The sequence below is a fragment of the Papaver somniferum genome, chromosome 9 (genome assembly GCF_003573695.1).
Source record: "Papaver somniferum cultivar HN1 chromosome 9, ASM357369v1, whole genome shotgun sequence".
NCBI lineage: Eukaryota > Viridiplantae > Streptophyta > Magnoliopsida > Ranunculales > Papaveraceae > Papaver > Papaver somniferum.
Genome location: NC_039366.1, coordinates 194,874,129 through 194,893,512, shown reverse-complemented (window position 1 = coordinate 194,893,512; position 19,384 = coordinate 194,874,129). Strand labels below are relative to the sequence as shown.

General features: G+C 38.4%; 1 protein-coding gene and 1 pseudogene across 1 annotated transcript; one reads left to right on the top strand and one right to left on the bottom strand.

Moving 5' to 3' along the window:
* Nucleotides 1-13,854: 13,854 nt before the first annotated feature.
* LOC113313123 (cytochrome P450 71B10-like) lies at nt 13,855-15,981 on the top strand. Its single transcript, XM_026561844.1, has 2 exons — nt 13,855-14,810; nt 15,129-15,981. Exons 1-2 carry the CDS (start codon nt 13,893-13,895, stop codon nt 15,741-15,743), a joined length of 1,533 nt encoding a protein of 510 aa, XP_026417629.1. The 5' UTR covers nt 13,855-13,892; the 3' UTR covers nt 15,744-15,981.
* LOC113313047 lies at nt 15,632-17,399 on the bottom strand (annotated as a pseudogene).
* Between the last annotated feature and the right edge of the window lie 1,985 nt (nt 17,400-19,384).

Here is a 19,384-nt window from a genome sequence, read left to right as displayed (position 1 = left end):
GTGGAAGTCATGAATCCCGTCTAAGAATTGTTGCTTGCATGTTGTACGCTCTAGAAGCTGTAGGGACCTCATACAAGGTCGAAATTCGATGCTTGACCCCAACTTTCGAAGCTAAGAAGCTGAGTTATCACATGAGAAAAGAATCACTCAATTTGGAGTTGTGGAGATCATCCAACGAAGCGTGCGCATTTGCAATTTGTAATCCCGTACAAATTTTTCAGATTCCGTAGACCCGACGGTAAAGGCCATATATTTCAGCTCGTATGTCCAATTGATGCGCCCTTTTGGTATGTTGTAGAAGAAACATAGATGAACATCTTTATTTTAGGAAGTATTGTCCCATTCCTCACCCATTGGTACGTTTATGTAAAACCATGGCCCGGAGCATGTCGTATCTAATTTGTAGAGGCGATGAGAACATCTTGGAGGAGACTTTGGATTATGCCCACCAATTGTGCCAGCTTTGGGAAGAATTTCATGTGAGCATGTTTTCAGGTCTACACATCTTGATATGAATCATTAGTTCTTGGAGAAGTCTTCTTCATGTGTAACACTTAAGAGAATGATTAGTTGATGAAGCCCTGAGGATGTTGCTCCTGAGACCGTTGTTAGTGCTGAGACCATGAATGATTACACTCCAGAGATCCTTGTCGATGCTGAGATCATGGATGGTGTTCCTTTAGAGATTATTTGATGCTGATGCCATGGTTGGAATTGCTCCAAAGACCGAAAAAGTCTAGAACCATGATTATAGATATAATCTTTGCTCCTCCATCCAGTGAGCCTTTAACATTCGCGAACTAGTTGATGAATTGAGTGTCCGTAAGATGAAGGTGTACTGAGAGTTCAACCTGAATGCTCTTGAAAGCATAACTTTACCACGAACTGTCTTTGTTAGTGAATCCACGTTGTTGTGGAAGATATCAGCAGAAATCTCCGTTCTCAGGTTGCCCAGTGTATGTTGAAGGAGTTGGTGACATTCATGTATGAATGATGTTGCATATGCTTCAGAAGTCTTATAATGAGATAATGAAGACTTATCGAATGTAGTGTCGATCGTGCTGGTGTTGAATCTGTCGAGATATTTGTGATGGAGCCAGAGGCGCCATTATCTAATGTGTACTCTTTGATTGGGAGTACAATTTGAAGGCTTCTTGAGTGTTGAAGCGTCATACCCCTTGAGCATGTCTTAAGTTTGATCGTCTGGGGCCCGACTATCTTCTGTTGATTCAACATTCCTTTCGTTGCAGCAGTGGGATTCAACACTTGTGCAGAAATCAGAGCTTTCTAATTTTGTGGCACACATGGACAATCCTGCAAGGCTATGTAGAAACTCCCAAAGTGTTCTTTGCCATGTTTGGACATTATCTCAGCAATGAACGTCTCAGTGCTCGATTCGGAGAAACGTTAGATTCAACCTGTTGGTAAAATGCTAATGTGGTGAAGTTACCATTCATAACGTCTTGCAGAGTTGCTAGCAGAATCAAGTCCCCATGCTAGGATAGCATGCGAGAAAATAAATGACGTAGACACAGGAGGAATGAGACTTTCCTGAGTGTGGAACCTCTTGATGAATGTCTATGCATCTTTTACAGGTTCTTGCTTCAATCTCGTCAAAGTTCGAAATTCCTCCAAGTGCTCTGATGATGGGATGTCCGTGATGTGCAACCAAAGACGCTTTTTCAACATGGATCCACGCTCGTCTGAAGAACATGTCATATTCTGGATCATCCTGATTATGTGAAACTTGGTTTCTGTCCAGGTTAAGCTTATGTCCACCTTGAGAGTGATGTAGCCATAAATATTTCTAAGCGATCCTTCAAGGTCTCTGATTGATATGGGATCACGACTAGATTGTTGTCGAGTGATGCATGCGGCTCCGAGGGTTTTCAGTGGAATGGTGTTGATAGCGGTGCCAGCATGGACCAACGTTCTCCCGAATTCGTTTCTTCTGAGATTGAGTGTGGTAAGCAGTCCCCAGTCGAACATCTCTTGAGCTGTGGAGGCTCAAGAAGTATTTCCGGTATGAACTTCTTGACACGATGTGGTTCAGTGCAGTGAACATGTCTCTCCTTTGTGCCTTCGACGGATAGAGCAATCCACATTCGACCAAGGATTGAACTGCCTCTTTGACAGGTTGTTCAGAGAGTCGAGGTATTGATTGGGAGAGGATATGTGTACTCCTTCAGTCCCCAGTTGAATCTTGTGTAGATCAACCTTCTCTTTGAAGATGTGCTTCAAAATATTGCAGTTACTTGTTGGATGATTGATGAATCCATGAAGATGACAGTACCTGGGGTTCTCCATTTTGCTTCAGTTGGCTCTGTTTGATGAACATCAAGTTGATTGTATCATCTTGCACCCAGACTTCCGGTAACTCGATCACTTCAGGGAGGTTTGAGTTTGTCCGATCATTTCCCGTTTGTTGATGTTAGGTCGAGGTTTGTGCATCTTGGTTATCCTTCCTTTGTGCTTTTCAAGGAGCTGAGGTATGCTTGCACGACGGTTCAACTTTTCATTTGCTTCCTTCTGCAACAGCGTTTGTGGAAGGCTGGAGGTTCTACAGCTTGTTGATCAGACGTCTGCTACCTCGAGCGTGGTTCTTCAGCCTTTTGTAGCTATTCTTCTTTCCAGTAAAGCGGGTGCAGTAGTCGCCTATCTCTTTGCTGCTTCATGAAGCTCTGAGAAGGTATGGAAACGTAGATTTTCCAGCAAAGATCTGTAAACCGGGATAATGTTGTTGATACAGAAGTCTACCAGTTGTTTCTCTGTGACGCTTGGATCATGACGGTTCAGGGCCTGTGCTCTGAATCTTTTCGCATAATCATTGGGATGTTCATCGCTCATTTGAAGCATCCTTCCTAGATCAGAGAGAGTGACTTGCTCTGACACGAAGAAGTATTTTCTGTAGAAAGCATTAATCATCTCTCCCCAATCGGTGATACTTCCCGGTGCGTTGTACCAGGTGTATGTTCTGCCTCAGAGACATCGAAAATTCCTTCAGGCGGACGACATGGTCGTGCTCGTGTTCGCCCGAAACCGAGAAATGTGCTTTTGAGTATTGCACGTTCCATCATAAAGAATGAATGTTGGAGCGGTATAACCTTTTGGGAGAGGAATCCTCCGTTGGCAGCGGGATATGAAGGTTGACGAATATGGACAGATGATGTCTTGTCTTTTCCTCGATCTTCAAAAGAGTGCTCCTAGTCTTCACGAGTGATTGATGAAACTTGCAGGTTCCATTGATGGAGAGTCATTTGCGTCTTTGCAGGATTCTTCATCATGTACAACATGGATTGGAGAGATTTCAGGATCAGCAGTTGAAGATGTTTCTTTAACTTTTCCTTTCTCGCACTGAGGCTGAGTTCGTTCAGACGCAAGCTTTTCTGTGAGAGTTTTGGGATAAGTACACAACTCTTTCTGTGTTGCATCCACGTCAATCTGAACCTTCATGAGATCAAGAATGGCAGGATGATTTCCTATGGTTTCTTTAGGAGATCAACGAAGAGTAGATTGTTGATGGCGCAAGTGTCGTCACTTGCAGGGGTGATCACTAGAGCACCAGTGCTTGGAGCAGTAGTAGTAGCAGGTTGCGTCGGATCGGAGGAGTGGAGATAGCGGTACCACTAGAGCTTGCGATATTAGGATCGGGTTTTGAACCCGGATTGGTAGACTTAAGACCGTTCATCCTTGTGAGAATTGAGATTGCAACCGAGAGAATGATCTCCCACTGTGGTCGCCAATCTGTAGATGGGGAAAAACGATTTGCTGGTTTTTAAGGAATTGAGGAGACGACCGTACGGAGGAGACTCCTCGAACCGAGCGAAATTTTAAACCTCACACATATGCACCGCTGCAAAGGGGGTGCTTTAGATTCGAGAGATCAATCTGTAGTACTCCGGCCTAAATCAAGACAATGACTGTTCCAGAGTAAATTCGGTCACAAGAGAGGATGGGTTGATCTGTAGGAGGGAAGCTGAAAAATGCGTGGAATCAATGGTAATCAAAGATTGTGGGTGTGTGAATTCTGAATATGATAAGCTCTGAATGATTGAAATTGCTCAATTGAGAGTAGTTGCTCAATTGATGAGTTGATGATCTCATGTTGTCAGTTTGACGTGAGATTGATGATACTGATGATTCAATCATGATTCAGAGACTTATTTATATTGCTGGAATTTTAGACACCATGATCCCATGAAGTGTGACAGTTGATGGAATCAAGGAGTGTGGAAGTGGAGATCGTGTTTGAAACTAGTTGCTCAATGTGTGGAGACTTGGTCGATTTTCCACCCACTACCTCGTGAATTCCTTCAACTGATTGCACGACTTGCTCACATTTCATCGTGTGTTTGAACACACGTGTCGTAGACCGCCAGACCGAAACCCTAAGTGATATCCCCCCAAAGTGACACAATTGACGTCTCGTGGTATGTTAGTCAATTGATGACTTCGTGATTTGATGGGACGATGAGTCCATGTAGTTGTTGAGTTGAACATGATGTTCTGAAAATCATGAGTTGAACATGTCATGAGACAGAGGTATAGTTCTTACGATGAAGTGAGCAAGTATTGCTCATTCGATGGATCGTTGAATATTGATTGTTGAACCAATATTCCTTGGTTTGAGCAAATATTTATCATTTGATCAAGTGTTGCTCATGTGATGAATTGTTGAATATTTGATCGTCTGAGCATGTGTTGCTCATTTGATGGATTATTGGCAGCGTGCCAAAAATATTAATTAGAATACTGGTCGTTGAATCGAGCATAATTAATAAAATTAATCACCACGAGGCCGTCGTAAAATTATTAAGGTTGGAATCTAGAATAATGATCCTTGGATTCAGAAACCCTAATTTGATCAATTGATGATCAATTCATGGTAGTTTAACCATAGGACGAAGGAGGGAGCGACTATGTGGGACCGTGGATCAACCATGTAGTGTCCATATGCTCACGTGAGCAAATACGAAGAACTCCTGAAGAGTTGACGATTTGTTGGTGGAAGAATGATTAAATGTTGGCTTAATCATTTATTCAAAAATACTCGTCTGAGCCTTAGGTGAGAAAACCTAATTAATTATGACGAGGCGAGGGACCGACCATGGAGTCATGAAACCGTCCCTGGGTTGTCACGTGACCGCCTGAAGATCACTTCATGAAAATCCAAAGTGTTTGGAAGAGTTTTGGACCTAATACGAGCAATTGTGCAAATTAGGTCAAACCTGTGAAAATTGATGGGACCAGATTCCGTGAGACAAAGAGCCAAACTTGGTCGGTCAAGATAGCGTGCTCGTGTCCTCAAGGCGTCCGCGTCTCAGTCCTGAGAATTTTGATATTTTCTGGCGTGCAATTGAGCATCTATTCGAGAAAATATGCCAAAATTAGGGTTTCGACGAAACTGAGGAAAACACCATGAGATGATGAAAAATAATTATAACATAAGGAATGAGGAAGCGTGGGACCGCCGTTGTCAAGGCATGGTCGGCCGGTCATGACCACGGTCCGGTGGTGCCTTTTCCTTAGTTTTATAATATTTTGATGATTTTATGAAAAATTCATGAATTTTGAGAAATTTGATGAATTTAGGGAGTTTCCATGAATTGAAGGAGTTTTCATGAGTTCAGGGAAGCAAAAAATATTAAAATAATAAAAACAAGGGCGTGTGGGATCGTGGAGGCGCGGACGGCCGGCTAGGGCTCGGTCCCACGAGTTTCCCTAATATTTTAATATTTTTAGGTATTTTTGATGATTTGAGGGAATTTTTCCTAATTTGAGAGAAATACCATAAAATCAAGGAATTTGATGAATTCAAGGAAAAATAGGATAAATAATAATAAAATAACAAAGCAAAGGGCATGTGGGACCGTCTAGGGCATGGCCGGCTGGCTAGTGGCCCGGTCCCACAAGTTTTCATAATTTTATTTTATTATTATATGATGATTTGTGCAAAAAATACCATGAAATCAAGGAGTTTTTCATGAAATTAGAGAAATAATAATAATAATAAAATAATAACGAACCGTGAGGTGTGGGGCCGGCTGGGACCAAGGCATGGCCGGTTGGCCAATGGTCATGACCCACACTCCTTTCCTTAATTTTATATTATTTTTTATGGATTTATGGAAGTACCATGAAACCGAGGAGTTTCCTCGAGACGAAGGAGATTTGATAAAATGAGATAATTTTCGTCAAATCATGGGAAATAATAAAAATGCATTGAAAATATAAAACTGGCGTGGGATTGACCATGACACGGTTGGTCGGTCGTGTGTCCGTGCTCCCAGCACCCTGGTCAATATTTTTAATTATTTATTATTTTTTTCTCTATTTTGCATAGTTTCATCGTTTCGTTGTATTTTTGAAATACTCGTTCATGCGGTGATTGTTAGTGTATCGTCGTTGAATACACCTTCACCATTTGAATCGGGGCTTACTTAGAGGTAGCTCAGACGCCCGGTTGTTGATTATTTATTACTAATTATGGAATTCAGTGGAGAATAATTCACAAAATAGAGTAATAAGATGTTTATTATTAATTCATAGGATCAGTTGAGGATTCGACTACGAATTCAGAATAATAAAGTGAGCATTAAAATTCCATGGGATCGTAGATTCGACCATAGAATCAAAGTAATTAAGATTTATCTATTACCATTTATGACACCAGTTGTGGATTCGATCATGAAATCGGAGTAATGAGATAATATTGTTACTGCTATTCTATGAAATCAAGTCGTGGATTCGATCATAGAATCAGAACAATTGTTAATTGCCATTCTGTGGGACCAGTCGCAGATTCGACCATGGAATAGGAGCAATTGTTATTTCCATTCCATGGGACCAGTCGTGGATTCGACCATGGAATAAGAGCAATTGTTATTTCCATTCCATGGGACCAGTCGTGGATTCGACCATGGAATAGGAGCAATCGTTATTGCCATTCCATGGGACCAGTCGTGGATTCGACCATGGAATAAGAGCAATAATAGATTATTCTGGGAATTCAGTAGTGAATGTCACGACAGAATTAATCTTAATTAGGAATAATTAACTTTGGGGATCTATACTAGCAGAGCAAGATGTCTAGGAGCATTAATTATCCCGATATGAGCTTGTCGGTAAGTCATATCCTTTATATAGTCAGGGTAAACTCGTTGTTTGTTCCTGAAGACGTTATCGCTCTATACTAGCAGAGCAAGCTGTCTAGGATCCGTCCATCTCGTGATATTATATATAAATAATCACTGAAAGTGTTCAGTGTTCATGAGATATGACGTTGTCCAGCCGTGAGACTACATATCTACATGTACTCTGAGAGAAAGTACTCTCCGTTCAGAATTCGATGAGAGACCCGTGTCTCAATACTCACGTCTGATTGTTGGATTAGAGCTTCGTATAATTATGAGTTCACGATTTTATCCCTTGTCAAAAATCCACCATCTACAGGGAGTCTCACATGGCTCGTGGCATGTTATAGGGCCAAAGTAGCGTAATTGGGCCATGAATGGAAATTAGGGTTTCGACTAATGCCACTAAGGCAGAGCCATGTTTAGAATTCCCTAATTGGAATATGTTATAGCATTTGGCCACGAACAAGAAGTGGGTTAGCATGTTGGCACGCTATTTATGGTACATTGCCACGTTCGGCATGCTTCTGTGGAAAAGTGGCACGTTTGGCATGTTTGGCATGCCAATTAGCGTTTTGGCGAGGCATTGCATGTTCAACATGTCACTAGTATGCGGAGCGGAATGGAACGTTTGGCATGCCAATTAGCGTATTGGTGTGACTTTGGAAAGCCAATTTGGCATTGTGACCATCTGGCGCAAATTTGCCTATTTTGATACTGTGGAAGGTTTAGAGCAACCTGATTGGTCTATTAAAAAGAGGGGTCGGCCAAGCATGGGTGTGGCCACACTTCTAGTGTGTGTGTGGCGGATTTAAAGTGACCTGATTGGTCGATGGGAAATAGGGCCGACAAGTATGGGCCCAGCCACACTCATGTGTGTGTGGCGGGTTTAAGGCGACCTGATTGGTCAACGGGAAATAGGGGTTGGTCCGAGCAGCATGAGGTGTGTCCACTTGCAAGTGGCGTCGGCTGGCCTATGGCATGGCCACACCTCCCTTTGTTGCTGCTCCTATTCCGCGACTCCTTTTATTCCTTGTTTTCTGATTGTGGATAGGATTTTGCACCTACTAATCCATGGCGGATTAATTGCCTAGTTCGCCTGGGCTTAGTTTCGACAGGCGAGGTCTAATATAATGCGCAGGACGCAAAACCATAATCTTGTAAATTAGTTAGGGTAATATCTGAATCTTGTGAATTATCACAAAATTGATTGAATTATATGTGTTGACACGGCAACTAGCATGACAATTCCATTTTCTTAATGTTTTAACTCACACCAATAACTGGCAGTCTTTAAGTTTATTGCCAGAGAGCATTATGCTTTCCGATTGAATACTTTTATGCAAGGACCTTAACCTTGATACTTGGAAATTCGTGCTACTCTGCTGTGAGTGAACACAAATTGTCATGACATACCAATATTAAGGGTTCAGCCGGGGAACATAGCACGGAAAGCATTCAAAGAAACTTATATTAACTGAATAATATAGGCAAGGTACCAAAATTTACAGAATATCTGGGATTGTTGCTACATGCACCATTCTGGATAAATTTCATGTGAATATATTGAGTTTCTCAATAAATGCGCCCGTGGAGAGGTTGAGCACTCATCACTTTACATGGGCCCGTCTCTTTGAAGAGTGACGGCATATTAAATGCAAGGTTTTACAATTTTAACCATGAACTAGAAACCACCATCAACACTTGGTTAATGGAGAATCGATTCTAGTTTGCAACTAGGACACACGAGAGTGTCGAGATTCGATTTCCCATATGCTACAGTTCTCCCTTATATAGTCGTTCAAATCAGGGTTCCTTACAATCAAAGCTAAGATAACGTTGTAACAAAGCAATTAATATTCACCGTTAGATGAACTCCTGGTTTAAGAATCAAGCTAAGTCTGCTAAGAAAATAAGAAATCAATATCCACTGTTAGATGATATTATCTTGATACACACAAATGAAATATACCTACATTTAGATATGGGTAAATCGTACCTAAACGTGTATAACAAGTTGGCTCAATAGCAGTTAACCGAAGTTAGCCATATGAACACTTTTAGCTTAGCCATATTCATCTAATCACTTCTAGATCAAATATGATAATCAATTAATCATGATAGATAATCAAATGAATCTAAATTTTTTTTTAAGAGAGCTGTTCAAATGTTCACTATCTCATAGAAATATCCATGAACAATTTGAAGTATATTCGGTTTGGTTTGTAATTGTACAAAGTACTTATAAAAGAACCAATTCATGAACATAATGTCACGGTTTGCAAATCAAGTTCGCATACCTTAAATCACTAAAGTTCCAGGGACTTTAGTTTGCAAAGTGAATTCGCAAATAAATGTCATGAATATAAATTTTGTTAAGTAGTCGTCAATTTGTCCTTTGAAATAACATGCATTCTCTTTTATAAGAAATCATTTTTGTTTTATTTTTTGATTTTTTTGATAATCTATTCTGAAATATTTTTCTTGTTAAGTATAACATATAAATTTTTTAATTTATTTAGGCATAATGTATAACAACATAAAACACATTGGTAGCACTTCTGATCTACCTATTCCATTTCTTGGTATCTCATAAAAGAAGACGACTGTAAGTGAGAATCAAAACTATTGCAAGATAAATGGATTTGTCTCCCATTTAGAATTCAAAGATACAATTTATGAAAAATAAAGACATAAAAAAAATTAGTTATACTGTGGTAGGAATCATGACGATGTCATGAATATAAATTTAGCTATTTTGTAGTCCATTTGTCCTTTGTAATAACATCAATTCTTTCTTCCAAAAAAAAGGGTTGTTTTATTTTTTGAATTTTTACCTTTTCAGTTCTGAGATTGTTTTCTTGTTAGGCATAACGTATAGCATAGTTTTCTGTTTAGGCATAACGTACAACAACATTAAAGAACATAGTGGTTGCATTTTGCATCTACCTATTTTATTTCTCAATATTTCATAAAAGAAGACGACCGGCAGTTGGAAATTTACTTCTATAGGTGTATCTGAACACCCTCGAAGCTCCTAACTAAAAGTAAAAGTTTGTAAACAAAGAAATAAGAAGGTATACGAAAACTAGGGGGCCTAAATGGATGCAATACCCAGGTCCCGAGAAAGGAATAAAGGAAAAGAAGGATAATAGCCTCATCAAACTGCACAGGGAAGTGGGTGAGTGCATTGAGGAAAGCGTGAGCTTTTTGTAGTTTACTGCTGCCTGTTCTCACAATGAGAGACCAATTATAGTCTATATCTGATTTGTGATTGTGATCCATCTGAAGAATATATTAGTGGTTTTGAAACAAGCTTCTGGCTCCGTCTTTGCACTTCTTTGACAAAAAAAAGGTTAAAAGAAAAATCTAACTCTCCAGATCTCCTAAACTCTTGACTTAGGCCCAAGCCAAATTGATTAAATAAAATATCTCGATTAGATGCATGAACTGATAGATGTCACAAAGATTGATTGTGATTTTTTTTAATCACCAAGTGGAGATGAGTTGTTTTAAGTGCACGTATAATGACAAATCTCATTTTAGAGTCACTTGAAACTTAATGTTTGACTTAATAGTAAAAGCTTTCTGTTTGAATCTCAACTACACTTTTTGTTTGAATCTCAACTACATCATGTGTTGATCTTAGTTCTCTCATTGCGAGATAAATAGCTTTGTCAGGCATTTGTCATTTAAAGATACAATGCACGTCAAATAAGGCCATAAAACAAAGTTAGTGACACCATCATAAGAATTATGACAAATGGCATGAATATTAAGTTGGTTAGTTTTTACTCCATTTGTTCTTTGAAATTACATGCATTCTCTTATCTAAGAAAGGGGTTTTGATTTATTTTTTGACTTTTTACCTTTTTAGTTCTGAAATACTTTTTTATACTTTTTTGTTAGGCATAACACATAACATAGTTATATGTTTAGGAATAACATAGTTATATGTTAAAGAACGCATTGGAAACACTTTGTATCTACCTACTTAATTTATCAATATCTCATAAAAAACACAACTAACTATGAGAATCAAAACTATTGCGAGATAAAAGGAATTGTCTCTCATTTGGAATTCAAAGATATAATACACGAAAAATGAGGGCGTAAAAACAAATTTATTAACCGTGGAAGAAATTATGACCAACTTCATGAATATAAATTTGGTTAGTTTGTGGTCCATTTTTTCTTTGAAATAACATGCCTTATCTTTTCCAAGAAAGCAGTTTGTTTTGTTTTTTGACTTTTTACCTTTTTAGTTCTGAAATAGTTTTCTATTTAGGCATAACGTATGACATAGTTTCCTGTTTAGGATCGATGTAAAACAACACTAATGAGTACATTGGCAGCACTTTGCATCTACCTATTCTATATGTCAATATATCATAGAACATGACGACTGACAGTAAGAGATAAAACTATTTCAAGATAAATGGTTTTGTCTCCCATTTGGCATTCAAAGACAACGCACGAAAAATGAGGACATAAAACAAATATTGTGACACCGTGGTAGGAATTACGACAAATGTCATGAATATAAATTTGGTTAAGTAGTTGTCCATTTGTCCTTTAAAATAACATGCATTCTCTTTTCTAAGAAAGCATTTTTATTTTATTTTTTGCTTTTTTCTCATTTTCTATTCTGAAATAGTTTTCTTGTTAAGCTAACATATAACATATTTTTTTATTTAGGCATAACGTATAACAAATTAGAACACATTGGTAGCCCTTTGGATCTATCTATCACATTTCTTAATATCTCATAAAAGAAGACGATGGGAAGTGACAATTAAAACTATTGCGAGATAAATAGTTTTGTCTCCCATTCAGAATTCAAAGATACAATTTATGAAAAATGAGGACATAAAACAAAATTTAATGATATCGTGGTAGGAATCATGACGAATCTTCAAAATATAAATTTAGCTAGTTTGTAGTCCATTTGTCCTTTCAAATAACATCCATTCTCTCTTCTAAAAAAAGAGTTGTTTTATTTTTTGATTTTTTACCTTTTCAGTCCTGAGATTGTTTTCTTGTTAGACATAAAGTATAACATAGTTTTATGTTTAGGCATAACGTACAGCAACATTAAAGAACACATTGGTTGCATTTTGCATCTACCAATTTCATTTCTCAATATTTCATAAAAGAAGACGACCGGTGGTTGGAAATTAACTTTTATAGGTGTATATGAACACCCTCGAAGCTCCTAACTAAAAGTAAAAGTTTGTAGACAAAGAAATAAGAAGGTATACGAAAACTAGGGGAGCCTAAATGGATGCAACACCCAGGTCCCGGGAAAGGAATAAAGGAAAAGAAGGATAACAACCTCACCAAACTACACAGGAAAGTGGGTGAGTGCATCGAGGAAAGCCTGAGTTTTTGTAGTTTACTGGTGACTGTTTTAACAATGAGAGACCAATTATAGTCTATACCTGATTTGTGATTGTGATCCATCTGAAGAATATATTGGTGGTTTTGAAACAAGCTTCTGGCTCCGTCTTTGCACTTCTTTGACAAAAAAAAAAAGGTTAAAAACAAAATCTGGCTCTCCAGATCTCCTAACTCTTGACTTAGGCCCAACCCAGATTGATTAACTAAAATATCTCGATTAGATGCATGAATGGATAGATGTCACAAAGCTTGGTTGTAATTTTTTTATATCACCAAGTAGAAATGAGTTGTTTTAAGTGTGTGTATAATGACAAATCTCATTTTAGAGTCACTTGAAACTTAAAGTTTGACTTTATAGTAAAAACTTTCTGTTTGAATCTCAATTACACTTTATGTTTGAATCTCAACTACATTATGTGTTGTTCTTAGTTCTCTTAGTGCGTGATGAATGGCTTTGTCTGCCATTTATCATTCAAAGATACAATGCACGACAAATGAGTGCATAAAAAAAATTTAGTGACACCGCGGTAAGAATTATGACAAATGGCATGAATATAAATTTGGTTAGTTTTTACTCCATTTGTTCTTTGAAATTACATACATTCTCTTATCTAAGAAAGGAGTTTTGATTTATTTTTTGATTTTTTACCTTTTTAGTTCTGAAATAGTTATTTGTTAGACATAACGTATAACATAGTTATATGTTTAGGAATAACGTATAACAACATTAAAGAACGCATTGCAAGCACTTTGTATCTACCTAATTAATTTATCAATATCTCATAAAAAAAACAACTGACAGTGAGAATTAAAACTATTGCGAGATAAATGGATTTAGTACCATCGGAATTACTTCTTGCCAATCTCTTGTTTTGGTTCGATTGGGAAGTGCCGTTAGATGGTTCAGGTAAACAAATTCTTGACATGGATGAACATTTTGGACTCATTATCTACAAGAATAACCCAACTTTAATCATTCCAAGTATGACCAAGGTGGAAATTGAACCGAAATAGGGGGTGATCCCCAAACTTGGCTTTCAGGGTATTATTGTTTCTATTTTTGTAAAAGTGTTGCTATCACTATTTTATTTCAGCCTAAATAGTATTTTGTTTCAGTAAGTACAAATGAATGTTCACACCTTACTATTATGCTTGTACCAACAGTAAATTCTTCTTTTAAATTCCAAAATCAGTCTAGGATCCTCTATGATCTTGAGTATATGGATGACAGCAGTGGCTTAAAGATAAGAGATGACTTAAAGTATACTAGTGGCACTCCACTTTCAAATGCTTAAAATAGAAACCACCACACAATCCACAACACCACTCAAAAAGGAAATAAACTACTTTTTCATTCATATGGAGTCTGTAGATAGAACTTCATTTTGGCTACTACCTTCCCTTTCATTTCTTCTTCCTCTTCTTCTCACCCTACTTTTCATGCTTATACGTAAGCCCAGGAATAAACAAAGACTCAAGTTCCCTCCTGGCCCTTCTAAGCTTCCCATCATTGGAAATTTTCATCAACTTGGTGAACTGCCTCACATTTCTTTATGTGAACTCTCAAGGAAATATGGTCCGGTCATGCTTTTGCATCTCGGCAACGTACCAACGCTTGCAATCTCATCGGCCGAAGATGCAAAAGAAATCTTGAAAACACATGACCTTGAGTTTTGCAGTAGACCACGTTTGGTTGGTCCGAAACGCCTTAGTTACAACTTCTTAGATATTGCGTTTTCGCCTTACGGAGAGTACTGGAGAGAGATTCGAAAAGTATGCGTTCATGAACTCTTTAGTGCGAAGAGAGTTCAATCATTTGGAGCTTTGAGATCAGAAGAGGTTGCAGTTATGATTAAATCTATATCGAAAGCCGCTGATTCTGGCACACAAATTGATATCTTTCAGAAGCTGTTATCTTTTACTGATCAAACTGTTTGTAAAGTTGCTTTTGGCAAGACTTACGAAAGAGAAGAATTTGGCAGTGGTAGATTTCAGCATCTCCTGTCCGAAGCCGTGGCTATGCTGGGTAGTTTCAGTGCAGCTGATTTTTTCCCTAAAGTAGGCTGGGTTATTGACAGACTCACCGGACTGCACCGAAGACTTGAGAAGAGCTTCCATGGTTTGGACACTTTCTATCAGGAAATCATCGATGAACATCTAGATCCGCAGAGAACAAATCCAGACCATGACGACATCGTAGATGTTCTGCTCAAACTAGAAAAGGATCGGCTCAGTTCCATTCGTCTCACGAAAGACCATATCAAGGCAGTTCTTATGGTAAGTAGCTTTATCTCATCAAACTCTACATTGTGTGAGGCGCTAGGCGAGCCGAGGCGCCAAACCATTCGCCTCGCCTGGCGCCCAAAGTGACCAAAAAAAATTGGGGAAAAAAAGAATAATGAATGACTCACATTTTTGCACCTTGGGCGCCTTATTAGCTTAGGCGTCCCCTGGGAGACTCGTGCGCCTAGGGCGCCTTTCACAACATAGATCCAACTTTCTGAATTTCCTGTAGTTCTGACAAGTTGAATACAGTATTTATTTATTTCATCTTTTTGGAACTGAAAATTGCATTTTATTGTAAACTGTTCTCAGAATGTTATTCTTGCTGGAATCGACACATCTGCAGTTACCATGGATTGGGCAATGGCGGAACTGATGCGAAGTCCTGAATCAATGAAAAAAGCACAAGACGAGATAAGGACCTACGTAGGGAGTGAAGGGAAAATAGACGAAGAAGATCTCGATCATCTTCCGTATCTTAAAATGGTAGTGAAAGAGACACTAAGACTTCACCCACCTGGTCCGCTATTGCTCCCACGAGAAAGTATGCAACTAAGTAAAATCAGTGGATATGACGTCCTACCAAAAACCAGGGTGCTCATAAATGCATGGGCAATTGGGAGGAATCCTGATTATTGGGAAAAACCAGATGAATTCTCCCCTGAGAGATTCACGGATAGTGACATTGATTTCAGAGGACAATCTTACGAGCTCTTACCATTTGGAGGAGGCCGAAGGGGATGCCCGGGAATTAACATGGGAATTGCAATGGTGGAGCTTGCGCTCGCGAATCTATTGTACTTTTTTCGTTGGGAATTGCCAAAAGGAATGAAGATAGGAGACATAAACATGAAGGAATCGTTCGGACTTACTGTCCACAAGAAATCTGCTCTTTACCTTGTGCCGATCAAACATATATACAGTTGATCAAACTAAGCAAAATTAAGACTAAACCATAATAGTGAAGTCTTTCAGTAAAATGTTCGGTTTACACAGAAGTGGAGACTTTATTTGTTTCAGAGCCCCTCAGTTTCGCATTACTTCTTGAATGTGTGGTAAATATGATACTGTAATATTAGCCGAATAAGCTGAGTGACTTGTAATGTTTTTACTGGTAACGCAAAATTTGAAAAAATCGTCATTCTTGGGAAGCGGTTGTTGCATCCATCGGTCCAGCTTCAGTAGACTCCTCGGCTTTATCACTCTTCCTACCTGTGTCATCACCAAAGGTAAAAATACAATGTTTTTCAAGAATGAGATTTTACATTCACGGGATAGAGGGTGTATATCATTCAAGACCAGATAATGTTTTGGAGGAATAAGATTATACAATCAATGGTAGAGGACTTTAGAACATACCTTTCTTCTTCTTTCCACCTTTTTGTTTCGATTTAGTGCCCAAAGCTAGCCAAGCCTTGATTTCAGGTTCTTCGTCTAACGTCTTTGTTGGCTGCAGCTCTTGAAGAGCATGAGGTGTGATCCTATAGGAAATGTATTAACTGTAAACTTGATATGTGCAACAAAATATAGCCAGTAGTAGTAAGAGCCTCAGGACAGGACGCAAAACCATTTCAATTATCAAAAAGTGATTTTCACGATTGTGTATCGATTCCAACTTTTATATTTAAATAGATGATTACCAGGCTTCTAATGAAGCACAAAGTATGGCTGCAAAAGTTCATGATTGACACATTCAACTAATCTCGGCCGGGCACGCTGCTATTCCAAAGCCCTACAAGGAGGAGCAAACAAAAAGAATACTACATTTGTGTTGGGTATAGAAAATAATAAAGTGTCTGAGAGTAAATTATGCAAAACGAAGTTGTCTGGAAATGGGATAAGAAAGCCAAACCTAGCTGAAAATGGCTTGATGGGCAAGTTCTGGCTAATTTCGCTGAAGATGAACCTAAATGCCTTCATCTTCAACTGATAAACCTGGTCCACCGCTCTTATGCATGCAACAGTTTGCCTCTCATGTAACATCCTAGGCTGCAATATTGTTTTGACTCGGATTGTATAGAAATTAGCAGAGTGAACTTGGAAGAATGAATAAAGTTCAAAGAATTCGGTGCCCGTACCTTGCCTTCTCCTGTACTGGCAACTAAGTCAATTGCGTAAACTTCATTTTCCTGAAAATCTGCATCATCATGCCCTGGTATCGGACTTGGAACACTTGGACAACCTTGTTTCCACCTATCACAAACTGCTTGAACTGATGGCTAATAACACCTTCAAACAATCTTGCAGTCACAGGCAGCAGCAACCTTCTGAATAGCTTCAGTTACTTTTTTATTCTGCCACAACACACACACACAAAAAAAAAAAAAATCATTAGATGAATTATTACAATGGCAGAACCTGATGTCACGAATAGATTGCAACAAACAAACATTAGATGCAACAAAAAATCATTAGATGAATTAGATAGATAATGACCACTATATGATTTCGCGAATAGATTGCAACAAACATGAAGCTCTTCTGTGTCACGAAGCACTATCAAGGTCTAAGACTCGCTCATCAAGCCAGTGAAGAGCTTCACTCTTTAAAAAAAAAAGCACATTAAATACTAACTCGCCCCATCTGAGAAACTATGGCAAAATAAGACTCGGACATCAAGACAACAAAAAGCATCAATCTGTACTAACAAAACCATATTAAGTACTAACTACCCCATCAGAGTAACTCCGACAAAAGAGACTCACTTGGATGTCAAACCATAGCTTCTGTTAAGTTCATCACTGGAGCACAAATTCAAAAAGATACTAGAAAAATTACAAAGACTGATACATAGCATAGAATAACTCTTGTTCACTTGACTAACAAAGTTAGAATTGCTCGTAGAACTAAATTTGCATAAAAAATAATAGATTAATTGGAGCATGTTCCATACTCCATAGCAAATCTGAGTTTTCATCAATTAGATAGATAATGTCCAGCAAAACCTCTTGAGAGTGCAAACGAAGAAAGGTGGCAAGAAAAAAAAACAAACTACTTGAAAAGAATGATATAACGCTGGTAACACTTTCTTAATGTAAAATCTCTCTCAGGAATTGGAGGGAATATACTAAAGGGAAGTGATGCACCTACCGCAGGATTATACCGAGTGATAATCCCGACTGAAACAGATTTCTGGTGGGGCCCACCAGGATAAAACAGGGGGGCTGTTAAAGGGTGGAACCCACACCCTTCTCTGTTTCAGTCGGGATTATCACTCGGGATAATCCCGCGGTAAACATATCATTTTCCTAAATTCTTGTGTGTCCTTGGCAAAAGACTTTGGCTACCAAAGAACTGTATCAACCAACAAAGACAAGATTCCTCACCTAATTAAGCATAGCCAACTAGAATATTGGCAACAGGACAAAAGAGGAAACCAAATGTAATTGATATCCTCCGCAAAGTTACCCACCTATCTATATCACAACAGATCACAGAAACTATGGCAAAATAAGACTCGCACATCAATACAACAAAGAGCAGCAATATGTACTAGCAAAAGTACTAACTCCCCCCATCAGAGTAACTCTGACAAAAGAGCCTCACTTGGATGTTAAACCATAGCTTCTGTTAAGTTCATCACTGGGGCAGAATTCAAAAAGATATTTGAAAAATTACAAGGACTGATACATAGCATGGAAAAACTCTTGCTCACATGACTAACAAAGTTAGTATTACTCGTAGAACTAATTGCGGGGGCAAAAAAAAAAAAAAAAAAAAAAAGAACTATTGGGGTCTGTAGCAAATTTGAGTTTTCATCAATTAGATAGATAGAAAAACCTCTTGATAGTGCAATCAAAGAGAAGTGGCAGAAAAAAAAAAACTGAACTACTTGAAAACTAACGCTGGTAACACTTTCTTAAAGTAAAACACTCTCAAGAATTCGAATATACTTGATTCCCAAGTGTGTCATTGCCAACGATTTTGACTACTAAAAAACTGTATCAACCAACAAAGACAAGATTGCGCACCTAATTATGCATAGCCAACTAGGATATCGGCAACAGGGAAAAAGAGGAAACCAAATGTAAATGATAACCTCGGCAAAGTTGCCCACCTATCTGTATCACAACAGATCGCAGAAACTCAACCAGGACTACTATGTGTTCATAAACAAATATATTGCAAACAAATATGACTAGACAAACTATCTACAATAAGTTTGCCCAAAAAATTATATAGATAAGCCATGTAAAATATTGGCAACATGGGAAACGAGGAAATCAAATGGATATTGATGACCTCAGGCAAAGTTGCGCATCTTCCAGCAAGTCAAAAGATCTTATAAACACATCCAGTGCAAATTTTGGGTATATTGAAAAAAAATATTTGGCAACAAAGCACCTAGATCAACCACCAAAACATCAATGACCCAAATATCACAGCATAGCCAAGCAATGTATAGGCAACAGGGTAAAAGTGGAAACTAAATAGATACTGATGACCTCGGCAAAGTTGCCCCTTCAGGTATGGCCCGTATGGAAAAAAAACTATTCAATGCTAAACTTTATATCAGTAATGGAATTCTCTCTATAAAGCTAATCTTCACTAACACAAGTTTCTCATCC

Bases quoted from the DNA above. Each gene is read 5' to 3' on its own strand.
- LOC113313123 (XM_026561844.1), top strand. From the start codon at position 13,893: ATGGAGTCTGTAGATAGAACTTCATTTTGGCTACTACCTTCCCTTTCA. The intron at 14,811-15,128 runs GTAAGTAGCTTT...AACTGTTCTCAG, and splicing joins ATATCAAGGCAGTTCTTATG to AATGTTATTCTTGCTGGAAT.